This window comes from Pygocentrus nattereri, chromosome 13, assembly GCF_015220715.1.
Source record: "Pygocentrus nattereri isolate fPygNat1 chromosome 13, fPygNat1.pri, whole genome shotgun sequence".
NCBI lineage: Eukaryota > Metazoa > Chordata > Actinopteri > Characiformes > Serrasalmidae > Pygocentrus > Pygocentrus nattereri.
The window spans coordinates 6,037,136-6,050,676 of NC_051223.1; the positions used below are offsets into that span (position 1 = coordinate 6,037,136).

Consider the following 13,541-nt stretch of genomic DNA (forward strand, 5'->3'; position numbering starts at 1 on the left):
AACTTCTACCGGAGACGGATCACAGTGCCCATGTTAAAATCTTGTACCTTCAGCTTGGATAATTTTTCTCAGTACTCCAGCCCTGTCCGTGGCTGGCTGAAGGGAGGGGCTTGATTGCTGGGTTGTTGCTGTAATTAGGGATGACTGATCATGTTTTTTTGTCCATATTCCCGATCTGAGTGGTTTAATTTCAAGTCTGATCTGATGAATGCATTTCCATGGATAATGCATCTGTTCAGTGAGTATATTAAATTTACTAAAACCAGTTCAGTTTAGACACAATAGGCTACTGTTTACTTTAAAATGATACAGTGAAATTAAATTTTAGTATGTGCATAGTGTGGCACTCCGTTTACAGTACTGTCCAAAAGTCCACCCTTCGTTCCAATCAAATTGGAAAAGAAGTACAAGTTATTCATTTTTTGCCGTCAAGAAAAAGAAAGTTTATACAGAAGCTTCAGCAACTGTATATTTCATTTTTTTTTTGTGTGTGCGTGTTCGCTCTTTATTACAGCTTCTTTTCTTTCCAGGAAGATTCCCTTTCAGTTGTCATATACAGGGATATTTTCCCTACCTCCAAAGTTCAGTCCTAGAAGTTGGTTGCGTTCCTGCTTTGTTTCATTTTCAAAAATTCAGCTTCTTCTGTCTTTTTACTTTTCTCAGTGAGGCTTCTTGACAGCTACACATCCTTTTTGAACTCCAGTTTAAGAAACTTTTATTTTTGTTCGTTTATTTTCTATTGACTTACTTCTTCCTTACATGCGTGGATTATCTTAGATTCAGTATTTTCAGTAATATCACCTGAAAACGTGTGCTAAATGGCTGATTTCACTGGAATTAAATAAATAAAAAGTCGTGTCTCTCTCTCTCTTGCTCAATACTGTGTAATCCAATTTGATTAACCAATCTCATAGTTTGGGCTACCAGTCACTAAAATTGTTGCATATATTGTATTGAATACGTTACTTTATATTTCAGGTTGCTGTCACATGCACTGTGAGAACTGACTGCAGACTTAGATTTCATGTGCAGCTAGTTTAAGGGTGTTTTGATGGAAGGCGGCTGTCTTAACCTCAGTCACACTACAGATACTAAAAGTGACTATGGGCTGTTTTCATGTACCACTTTCAATTAGCACCACGAGAGAGGTGGGCAACAGAACGATAAATGTCATCATGATAAATTAAGTAAAACTTTACATTTCTTAGCCTAGTGTAGATGTCGTTAGTACTTGAAGAACTTGAAGAATCACCCTTATACCTTGGACATTTAAACCAGGTTAACGTGCCTCACTACCGTAAATCATGTGTAATGTCTATTTTCATCACCTAGTATGAGAACCGGGTGATGGTCCTAGTAAATGTTTGGAATCGGAAACCAAGACCGATCCATTAATTATGCCTTGATTGGCTCAGGACAGGGATATGGGAGATCCCTAGCTCTAATTATTATTTAAAGTGCCCAGTGCTTGTGGAAATTGCCAGAGGGGCTGTTTTTGTCATTATTCAAATGGGTGCTTGTCGATTTAGATGGGAAACTGGAGTGAAGGCTAGGAGCAGCTGGTGAAGGATAAATGTTGGGGGTGAGACAAGGAGGAGAAGGAAGTGGAAAGTGTCTCATCCTCTTGCCGCTGTGTAGGGTAGTGCCTGCCATGGCATGTCAGATACAAAGAGGACTTAATAAATCCCACCTTATATGGTCTTCTGGGCAACCGTACATTCATTGTAATTCTACCTTCACTCTGCATTCTTTCTCTCCCTTGCTTTTGTCTCTGTCTTTTCCTCTTTCATGCCCTTCTCTCGCTCTCTGTCTTGTGTTCCATCTTTCTTTGTTTCCTTTTAAAGCTTTTCATCTCCCTGTCCTCCTTTCTGCTTTTCTGCTTTTCCCTGCTCGTCCTCTTGTTTCTTCTCTCCCTCTCTCTCTCTCTCTCTCTCTCTCTAGGACATTGTGTCACATTTTGTCAGCTGTTACTTCCTAATCTTTGGCAAGCCTCCATAAATTATTTATGAAGCGGCACAGAGAGGCCAGTGCCCCTTCTCGGCTGGCCCACCGCTCAAACTGAAAAAACCTCCCTGATGGAAGGGCAGCTGCTGCTGAGCCAGGCCACACAGCATGGACAACCTCTCCCATCTCCCCGTCTCCTTCCCTCTTGTGGAATCAGTGGTTGTTAGAAAAAAAAAAACAACAAAGAATTTATTTTTGAAGCCTCAGCCCTAGGCCAGGGGCAAATATTGACAAGGAGGGAGATCAGAGCAATTGATGCAGCCAGCATCATAACAATGCTATAGTGTTTATTACTGAGAGGGAGGAGGAGGTTTAGAAAGGAAAAACCAGTAGGTGGAGCTGTGAGCCAGGAAATCCCTCCTAATGGTGGCTGCATGAGACTGATCTGATGGGCCTTAGAGCTTGTGCAGGTCTGCTTTGTCTTCAAACCAGGCCATTACATTGACTAAAGGTCTGAACTATGTGGATGACAGTTTATATTCAGTTTGGTGTTGCAGTTGCAGCATGATTACATGTTGCACAGCTCTTGTGAGCAAAACCTTAATTTAACTCCTAAACAATCTTGCGGTTGCAGCCAGCTAAGGACTCACCATCTGATTCTGCACATGTTTCATTTGAATTAGGTTGCACATGGTGTTCAGGCTCCTAAGCTTTACAGGGAAGGTAGTCAAGACATCTCAGTCCTGGTCCAATGTTGCGTAGGTGCTACTCAAGCAGACCTCAGAGTCAGGAGGTTGTCCATGCTCCATTGACTGTCGTACAGCAGAGCCCACATCAAAGGCTCTGCTTCATAATAGCATGGCAGTTGTCCGGCACCCTGGCTGAGGAGCTGTCCATTGCACATGGGAGGCATCACACGGAATAATTCCCTTTGAAGCGGGGTGGCTGCTGCACGATGGACAGGTCCAGGTCTCCATGTGCGGCCTGGTCCTAACGAATGGTGTTAAATCTTTATGAATGGGCTGGAAAGCATGGAACCTCCCATGGCACCGGATTTTTTTTGCCAATTTCTGGCCCATGGCTGTTTAACTCAAACAGTGCTGTTGGTTGCCAGCCTGTCAAAGAGATAAAACAGTATAGCATCATTAATGTGTTAGTTGAAGGGTGCTGGGGAGAGGAGATCACATATGCTGCTTTGATTGCGACCTCACTCCCTCATGTGGAAGCCCACATCACTGCTAATAAGCACCAAGCTGATGAGCTTTTCCCAGTACTGCCAAAACTGCTTATAGTCACAAGACTCCAGAAATCAAAGCCTTGTCAGTTTTTGGATGGCTGTCCTCTCACACAAGTCTGATTTAACACAGAAACAGATTAGCTTTATCTTAGAGTGGGGATAAATTATGTGGGTGAGGAAGAGAGGGTTTTGTTTGCTCTGTCATATGCTCGAGGTTGCCTGGAAGCTGTGTGTGCTTATAGTAGAGTGAAGTGGAATGAAATACATAAACTTTCACTTGTGGACCCATGCTATGAATTGTTAATCATTAAGTATTGCCTGAGTTTGGGCTGACTTGTAAAAGCTTTGTAATGATTTTCTTTCTTTCCTCCCACAGCCTCAGATATTACAGCCTTCCCGACACTTGCCCATCGGCCACCGCAAACTGGAAAGACCATCAAGCCGAGTCCCCACAGGGGCCCCCAGTGACCATGTGGACGCCCAGTCTCGTGACTGTCCAGTGAAGGACCAGTCCTGTGCTCGAATCTCACCAGATCCCGCCACAAGTAATGCCATCCTTCCTTCTGCTGTGCCCACTCCTGCACCTGCTGCTGCTACTGTTAGTGCCGCTGCTCCTTCCCTGTCCTGTGGCACTTTGCAGGACTGTAGTCCTGATGAGCTCCACCAGCTCCTGAACACCCACCTCACAATCAGTGATCTGCATGGCCCCGGAGGCCATGCTAGCAACACCCACCTTAGAATCTGTGACTCTTACAGCCCTGGGGCCCATGTTAGCAGAAGCGTTCAGCAGCAGGGAGGGAACCATGAGCCTGGTGACCTTCACAGGCAGCAGCCGCTTAGCTGTGTTAGAAGAGCTGCTGTTCTAATGAGAGCTCAGGAAGGTTCCCAGATTAGCCTCAGGAGAGGTGTATTAGGCAGGGCTGGGTTCCGACAAGGTTCTGCCGTTACATCCAGGAACAGGCATATGCCTCCACCATCCCGCGGCCTCCCCTGCATCAGCTCAGCCTCACAAGTGGCCGTTCCTGCTCCCATAACATCAGCACATAATGTCCATATCCGGGGCCCCAGATCGAACCCAGCTGCCCAGGACGTGGACCACAGCTCAGCCCGAGCTCGAGAGCTCCCCCAACCCTGCAACTCACGCCTTCCCAAGCCAAAGAGCCACTGACATTTCCCTCCAGCGCTGGCTTGGAACGATGCCAGCCATACCCTACCCCTCTCCTTCCCTCTCCTGCTCTCCTTAGCCCTTGCTTCCCCTCCACAGCTCTGCTCAGGGCATCCCACTAGGCTTCTTGCCTCCCCACGGCAAGGTCGCTGCATAAGCCCTGTAAGCTCCTGAAAGACTGCTCCGCTGAGGTCTTATTTATTTTGTTGAACATTGTGGGGAGCAATGCTATGTTTGATCTGCCTGAGCTCTCCAAATAAGACACACACTCAAGGTTGCCCGTCAGGTTGCTTGTGTTATCCAGCGCATCAGGAGTTCCTCAGATGTGGTTGAAAACTTCACTGCAAATCCAATCGCTGTGTGTATTCCTCAGCCGTTCGATATTCCCGCTGTCTGTGGCAGATGAAAGCTAAATGTTTTCCAAAGCCTATAAGAAATAAAGCTATTTATAAATGTAATATATTTTGAATGAGGCTATTGACAAAGTTTCCTTTGCTGCCTTTAAACATGACTTGGCAAATAAATTAAACTCCAAAGAACAGTTGGCTTATGAATTCTATTGTGATTAGTCTAGAAAGCCAGAAATATACAGAGCGATATACAAGAAAGGCTTATAGGTCTTAATATTTCTTCTATAATCTAACAAAACAAACAAACTTCAGTGTTGCCAGAAACTTGCTGATGGATTGAAACGTAGGTAGGCTTGACAGTCACCTTGTAATTTTTTTTCAATATTACAACAGATGCTACAAACTTTTTGTTAGACTACTAGCTTTTCCTAAAGCATACACAGAACGTCTGAGCAAGTTAAGCTGATTGATTTTTCCTGTTGGTGACGTGCTGTGAGTGAAGGTCGGACGCTGTCTGTTAAACGCATGACCCGTGTCCGTGTTTATAGCCAGCCAGGGCAAGGAGGGTCAAGTCCATTCTGTTGGAGCTTTACAGAAATTGATTGCCCTCTGTTGCCCTTTAAAAGAACGATGTATGACTTGTAGCCTTTTGATTGCATAAGACATTGTTCCTTTGTCAGGAGTAGCAGAGTGAGGAGTACGATCAACTGCTGTAGACTGCCTGGGTGACTGATGAAACACTACAGAATGCTTTCCTTGTCCTCCTGCGTCACTGCAAATCTTCCATCCTCTTTCTCTTCTGCCTTTTGTCTGAGTTCTTCACATCAGTTTTTTATGGAGTGTAGTATGTGTGTTTCCTTTAGCACTCCTCCAAGTCCTCATTGTTGCCCACAATCCAGAACTTTCTGAGGAACTATCTTCTGCAATCACTCGCTCCTATCCTCCCCCTTCCAACTCCCTCTGCTCAGCTCTCTTCTAGCAGTGGAAGCTTATGGCCTGCGGGCAGAGCCCACCCACCCAGTGTGTTAATGAGCAGGAGTGTTAGGAGCCTGGGCAAACCCAACAGCGCAGAGTCTCCTCAGACTTGAGCAGAAGCAGCTCAGAACAGATGACAAAGAGGAAGAAAAATGGAAGCAAAGGATAGGCGCCCATAGCGTGGTGAGCTCTGGCCATGCTGTGATATGCTCAGGACTGGTTGGCATGTTTATTGAGATGAGCTGCACATCACTAGCAGGAGCCTGTCCATTGGCTGACTTTCTGTGGACCCAAGTAGCATCTTGTCCCTTATAATTTCGAAAAGATTATAACAAAATGCGACAGAACAACAAAGTAAGTGCAATTCATGATGGTAGGGATGTAAAGCAGGATACCATGCTGCGATTTTTTTCTCAAAGCCATAATTAGAACCTCCCCTCGTTTGGTGAAGTAAGTGGGAGGTTCATGTTTATTGTATAATATGCAGTGTACTTTTAAGAAGCTCAGATGCACTGTGATAACCTGTTATTAAATGGAGAAAGTCCCGCCTGCACTTAACACAGTACTTCCAAGGAAAAAGGGTGATGGTACCTGCGTCTAGCTTAGCTACGTTCTATGCAAGAAATGCTGTAGGCCCTAAGCAGAAGATCAGACATAGCTGTTCTAAATTGGTCTCTTAAAGATGACGGAATTCAAAGCTACTGGCTGTCTAGCTTTCGTGGGTGATGTAACCATTTCGCGAAGGCCTTCCAGATGTCACAACTATGTCATGTAAAGCTGCCTGGTAATCTTTCTTTTCTGTGGCCCATAATCTGGTTTTCTGATATGCTGTGTGTTTAGCCTGTAAATAAGAGAGGCAAAGGAAGAGTGCAAAATCTGTATGGCGGGGATGCCCTCTTTCCTTTCCAATATCTGTTTGCAGACACACTCATAAGTCCCTCTCTTCCATTTGCTTGGCTGATTCATCTGTCGCTCTCTTGTGTGACAGCCATCTCCAAAGACTGCAGGGCCCAATTACAACAACCATTGCTTTATCTGTACTGAACCCCCATTCCCCATTCATTCATTTCGTTATGTGATCATGACTGACACCTTAGGTCTTGTAACGCAAGTCAAAACTGTTTACCTGGATGCGGCAACCTGCCTCATTCTGTTTCAGTTGTTTCACACTCCTGAGCTTCCATGTTATGGATGTCTCTCCACATAACACTTCACTGGTGACATCCAGCTTGCATCAGCCTTGAAGTGCTTTAGTCTGAATCTTGCCGTTCATCTGTAGGCAGCCTGATTACTGAGGATGTGCACTAGCGGCCAACAGATTAAATAAAATGCCCTCACTGTAATCCCCCAAATCCCACTTTAAGTGCACTTGACTTCCCGAGCAGCCCTTCTGCTATCTCTACCCATCCTAGACGTAACGGATTCCTGCTTTGGAGAGAGTACACATGTGAGCAAACCCAGACGTGGCCTCTCTTTAAGACCTGAGATGCTGGTGTAGTGGTAAAGTGTCCTGAAGAGTATCCATGTCTGTAGACAGTTCCTGAAGTGTGTAGATAGTTCCTGTTGATTGCGATTGAAGAGAGCCAGGTCATAGGAGTGCCACTCGGTTGTGGGTGAGGACCCAGAGTAAATACACATGCGAACCTACATACACTGTTTCCATTTCCAAGGAAAACAGTGAAGAGCGCTTGAAGATTTTGAGGAGGCAACGTACCGCCAAGAGGGACTGAAGCTTTTTGACTTTGAATTGCGTGAGAGCATGAAAGTTGATCGTTTTCACAGAGTTGGCTCAGATTTTTTTCTGTAATGAATGTTTTATGAGTGTTTTTTTTTTTTTTTTTTTTTTTTTTTTTTACAGACATTATTTATTAGTGTTCACTACTGTAGTGTCTTTATCCTGGTTTACCATTTGTTTGAAAGTAGTTTTGAGTTTCTGTAACATACTGGAGGATTTAATTCTTTCGATTTTGTTGAAGTCTAGCAGAATGCCATCCTGTATCCTGCCCACAGCATAAGTGCCTTGTAATTGCTTTGGGTCTCACATTTCGGAGCACTTGGCTTCATTCCAGCAAACTCTCCTGCTTTGTTTTTTTTTTTTTTTGGCAGGAAAAGTTGTTTTGTGTTTAAAGTTGCTGGATGTGGTTGGCTCTCAGCCTTTGCCTCCACTTCAGAGCTGCAGGAGCAGCAGCGGAACGCTTGTGAGGACGGGCCGTTCCTGTAACTGCGGGCAGCATCTTGTCGCTCTGAAGCTGTGGGTGAGTGCAGCTCTGTGTGCTGTGAGAACAAGAAACTCATACAGACATGCTCATATATTCACAAACCACTGGACCACAGGTGTATTGCACTTCCTCTGATTTCCTCCGGCCATCTCTCAGTACCCATGCAGACTTCAGCGTTGCATATTAACACTCTTTTAGATACAAGTTTCTCAGCCTTATGGTATCTTATACTCGAGTCTTAACATGTCTGGCTTGATGTTTAACACTAAATACAGATTAGCACTAGATATAGATGCAGATGTTTGTGTAAATGTGCTTCATGTCCAGCTCATGTAAGTCTGTCCTGAAAGGTGTCTTCACTGACCTGGACTCAATCATTGAGATATAAAATGATTTGTATTGTATTGTAGAGAACCTTGCACACACAGTGGTGGTGATAGGAATCAGTGGTCATGATGTCTACAGAACAAATATGCCAATTTTAGTTATCATCCAAGATGACCAGTGAACCTGCATGTGTGTTCTGAGGTTTTGGTAAGGGTGTAATAGTGGTCAATCTGAAGAACTGAGTTTTCTTTGGTTTACGGTGCCCCAGTACCTCTCCATCATGATTGGTTTTAGACCAAGTATTATAACACCAAGTTTAAGGCATCAGAACTCACATTCACAACAACTTCATGAAATAGCTGTAATAGTAATAATAATAATAGGTAGTAGTGTGGGAGTGGCAGCTTTAAGAAGCATTAAACTCATTAGACCTTGGGTTCCTATCGCCACCATTGTGAACAGTTCAGATTTGGCATTTCACCTCCAAGCACTCACTTTGTTTACATCTTAAACTTTTGAACAATCGATGGATTTCTTTAAGTATAGTAACTGTCTCGCACTGGACCTCCTGATAAAACATCACACTACTGCTCCCCGATAGATGCTGGTAGGGGTGTTGCCATCATGAGCCAGTGCCGGAGCCCACCCTGCATGACATATCGCTCACGATGGAAGGAGATCTGTCATTTTTTCCAGAATTAGTGTATTATCCGATGTCTAACAGCCAATAACGGCATCGTTATTCTTCTTTCTGAGCCGGCAGGATAGTCCCACTGTCCATGGAGGGATGGCGTGATTGTGGGACCTCTTGTGCAGGAGCATCATGGTGTTTCGATCATTTTCACTGGATACAATGCCAGCTTAAGAGAATCTTAGCGCTATGATACTTCAGGGAAAGAAGCCCCGGGCTGCTGCATGCTCCATTTATACAGATCTCTTTCAAACCCTGCTGTGCACTGACTGCAATACCTTTACTACTGTCTGTACCACCATTGTCAGTGGTTGTCAGAGAGTTCTCTAAAACGCTCGGCAGTCAGCGTTACATCACCGTGTCTCCTTAGCAATGCAGTTTATTGATTTTTTTTTTTTTCTTTTCTTCTCATTGTGACTTGACAGCTGTTTTTTCCTTGTTCTGTTTACATCCTGTATTTTTAATTTGTGCAATAAGAGTACAGATAAGAGCGAAAAATGAATATGCACTGTTGTACAATGTGTAACTCTGATTAATTTATTTGAAAGTTAATTACAGTAAGTGTTCTTGTCACCAAATACCGAGTCCGGAAAAAGAAGGAGAACATCCTCAATCAGACACTAAGACAGGAAAAAAAAGTGTTGTTTTTGTCTCTGTGATTCCTTCTCTTTGAGGCGGAGTGTCTGAGAGCTCGAAATAAAGACGGCACCAAAACCTACTGAAATACTGTCAGGCTTGCATTCATATTTTGTGTGTTTGTGTGTTTGTAGATGCAAAATCATTTGACCGATCCATGCTTTCTTGTGCATCTTTATCTCTCTGAACGATGAGGTCATTAAAAGTCGAAGGGTCAGGTGACAGTTTGAGCGGCTTGTGTTGGTATATTGTATTTTTTAAGATTAAAACTAGGCTTACTTTCATTCAACGTCCTTTCAGTGTTAGCTTTGTTTGGCATTTTTGTAGCATTATTTATATTTTCACTTCTTAACGAACCTCAATCCTCAGATCCAGTGACATTCAGTGGGGGAAAAATGTACATGCAGTAAAACATGTCAGGTTTGGGTATACCTTAGGGCACCATGCCAACCAATTTTGAAAGAGCAGTTCATTTTTTTCCATAGAGGAAAACTGCTTAGGCCCAGAATTCCTTATATGGGCGTGTCATTGACTTTAGCATGACGGAAAGACCAGAAGTTTATGCATTCTTTCGAAGTCACCATTACGATGTTGCCCTGTGGAACCCTGTGAAAAATCCATTCAGAGATGCTACGGAACGTTGAGTTTCCTCGATGGACTATATTATAATAGCTCATCAGAAAAAGGCTGTTAGACAGTTAAATGGTGTTTTTACCAATGTTGTGTAAAGGTTGTCCATCCTTGCATTTGTGGGCAGAGCATCGGTAAGTCAGTGAGAACACTGACATTTGAAAGCATGGGTATGGGTATTTCAACTAACTGGACAACAACTATATATCACAATATATAATTAAACAATATTGCTAATGTGAAAATATAATAACATTAAACATACAATAGACAACATTGTTCATTTTTATTCCTATCTCAAAATATTCTCAAAACATCACAATCACTTTTTTCAAAATACTGGCTCAGCATATTTGACTTCTTGAAATATTGATAAAAAAAAAAGATTAATTTTCTCAAAATATTGATTAGTGCCTTTTGTAATCTACTCAAGATCTAGAAATAACTTTTTTTCTCAAGATTTTGGAGAACTGTATCTTTTGAACGTTATTGAAATGATTCATGATTAAAAAAAAAATGTCATTTCAACATCGTCATTATTTTGAGAAATTAACTCATTCAAACCTAAAAGAAACCGTGTTTCTGGTAGCAAATTCTCAAAATGTTGATGTACTATCCCACAATACTGACTTTGACTTAGCATCTTGAAATAATTTCCTCAAAATATTCACTTAATATCTCAAAATGATCGACTTAACTCTCAAAATATCTAGTATGTCAAAAAGATGATTTTTTTGCCTTGAAATGTTGATCTAGCGTGTCAAAATAATGATTTATTTAGTATCGTATCTTCCAAAAAAACTGACATTTTGAAACAATGGCTTATTTTCTCAAGCTTTGAAGAGACTATATTGAAATAATGAATGATTGCAATTTAATAAAGTGACTTTTGCAATGCGGAGTCATTATTTTGACTGAAGTCGTTACTCCAACATAGTAAGTCATTATTTAGAATCATATTCAATATTTTGAACAGTCAATATTTTGGTATTCTGCAAGAGAGAGGACAAAAAAAATTCTACATTCTTTCCTGGTGGGAATGGACTTCCATACATATTTTGTGTCTCTGTAATATCGCATACAATTTTAATAAATATGAAATTAGTGAATAGCACTAGCAGCTCTGTTCAGATATATAGCTGCAAGCTTGTGTTGTTCTGATGTTAGCTTTGTTGGGAGACTGTACCAGTGGAACCATTTACCCCATTACTCCCAACACGACTTCCTAGAAAGACGCTAATCGTACGCACTTATTAGACGTTATTAACATTTGAAATGTAAACCAATGAAACCACTGGAGTGTCCAGTCCTGTGCCGGTGGGAGCGCCTGTCTTGCCCTCATAGCTGTCCTGTTAGCATGCTGGATGCTGGTCCTGGCGAGAGAAGCGCATCGCTAATCCTGTTTGCAGCTCTGGGACAGCGGGCCTCTTAATGAAAGGAGATCCAGCACCTGGATGAGCCGGACACAGCTGACCACATACAGAACATCCCACCTGTCCACAAACCTGCTGATCCCGAGTCTCGGAGGGCTTGGCAGTGGCCGCATAGCCGCAGAGAATTTCACTTCAGAGAATACTGGGAGCTAAACACCGGCAACCAGCTGATTAAAGTTCAATATGTGCTTCCCAGTTTCATATTTCCAATATTTTCTTATTTTAAACAGTTGACGGACTGCAGTGAGGCTCTCAGTATTGATTCGGTTGGTGTCAATAGGATTTGCTTTGCCTTTTCCTTACTGCCTCACTGTCACTACTGCTTAGTTTTATATTTAAACTGAGCTGCTTCTTTATCATGTACACCAACCTTGTGCTTATACTCACTGGCCATTTCATCAGAAACTATATATGGATACAGTACTGTGCGAAAGTCTTAGGCACCCAAGACACGTTTTTAAAATCTAGGTATTTGTTTAGTTTGTGTTTATTTGATGAGAAAAGTGTTAATATTTAAATAAACAAAATGTATAGAATATTAATGATTATGTATGTATATATATATATATATATATATATATATATATATATATATATATATATATATATATATATATATATATATATAAAATAAATAGTGATTTTTCTGGATGTTTGTGTGTTTGTTTACCCATCTCCAAGCCTCTCCTCGAGGAAGCCCAGTATTATATGTAGTTAAAAAGCAGCTCCTGGTTTGACCAATCAGTGCTCAGTAAATTGAGCTCATGATGTAATTGATGATATTAACGAGTCTCTGTGGCGGCTGTGGAGGTGTCAAGGAGAAATATGGACCCAAGAAATTCTTGTTACTTTTTATTTTTATGTTTATTTGAATTATGAATATGACTTTATTCTAATCTATTCTTTATGTGTATGGTGATAAACTCACTGCTGTAAACTTTTTAAAAATTTGCCTAGATGCCCGAGACTTTTGCACAGTACTGTATGTGTAAAAGAAATTGGACGCCATGGTCAAATTACATCTTGTTTATGTAAAGAAAAAGTTAACTGAACAAGTTTTTGGCTAGCAAGCTAATGCTAACAAGTTACTCAGCTTGTGCCAGATGACCTGTAAAAACACCGGCGCTTCAGTGCTGGTAAGTGATAATGGGGTTTTGAGCATTTAGCTGATGTTTTTCAAATTTTATGTTTTTTTTTTTAAGTTCCTGAGTGACATCTAAACCTGGCTACTTAATACCAGCCTGGTACTAGCGAGCTAAATTAGCTAGCATGCTAGCTAGTACCATAGATATATGTACTTAGATGCTAGGTTTTTTGTTCTCTAGGTGAGGCGATATGGCTGCGCGTCCGCCATGTTGGAGAGGTCAAGATCCGCCTGTGGACGAATTCACTCGTATTGAGAGGCGATGAGTCTCTGGATTAAATCGGCCACAACTTCCGTATTACTCAACCGATTTTCGCTAAACTTGTTTTGTTATAATCCTCAGACAAAGATTAATCCAGGCTGCACTGACGGCTCTCGGCAGCTTTTATTACTTTAATAACTGATTGTGCTAATTAGCCGTCCGGACCAGCAGGAAAGCATTCAGTCTGCACCTGATATTAAAAACTGAGTTTAGAGCTCCAGTAGAAACACAATCACACACAGATCTGCAAATCCATCAATGTGTGAATCACTTCTAATCTTAATACACAACAATAAAATAAACCACACCTTCGTAAGAAGGACGAAGCTAAATTTGGCTGCCTATTCGCCGGCTTAAAAAAATGACTGCATCACGTTAAGATGCCATGAAAAGACTATTACATGAAATAATCTTAATATGAAACCAGAGGAAAAACGATCACATCAACAGGTTCTCTGTGCCTCATCAACCACATGGCCGTATCTACACATAAACACCACACAAACAATACGAATCACATAAACGTGA

At 41.9% G+C, this 13,541-nt stretch overlaps 1 protein-coding gene across 4 annotated transcripts in view; it reads left to right on the forward strand.

Moving 5' to 3' along the window:
* The window catches only part of ccser2b (coiled-coil serine-rich protein 2b), a 112,718-nt gene extending 103,083 nt beyond the window's left edge, over positions 1-9,635 (forward strand). For 2 of the 4 annotated variants that reach the window (XM_037544102.1, XM_017710573.2), the window contains one exon: positions 3,558-3,820. In XM_037544102.1, coding sequence (XP_037399999.1) covers positions 3,558-3,684 — 127 coding nt within the window. In that variant the 3' untranslated portion in view covers positions 3,685-3,820. Of the gene's footprint in view, positions 1-3,557 lie in introns of all 4 variants that reach the window. The other 2 variants (XM_017710572.2, XM_037544103.1) reach the window with 2 other exon arrangements.
* Positions 9,636-13,541: the final 3,906 nt, after the last annotated feature.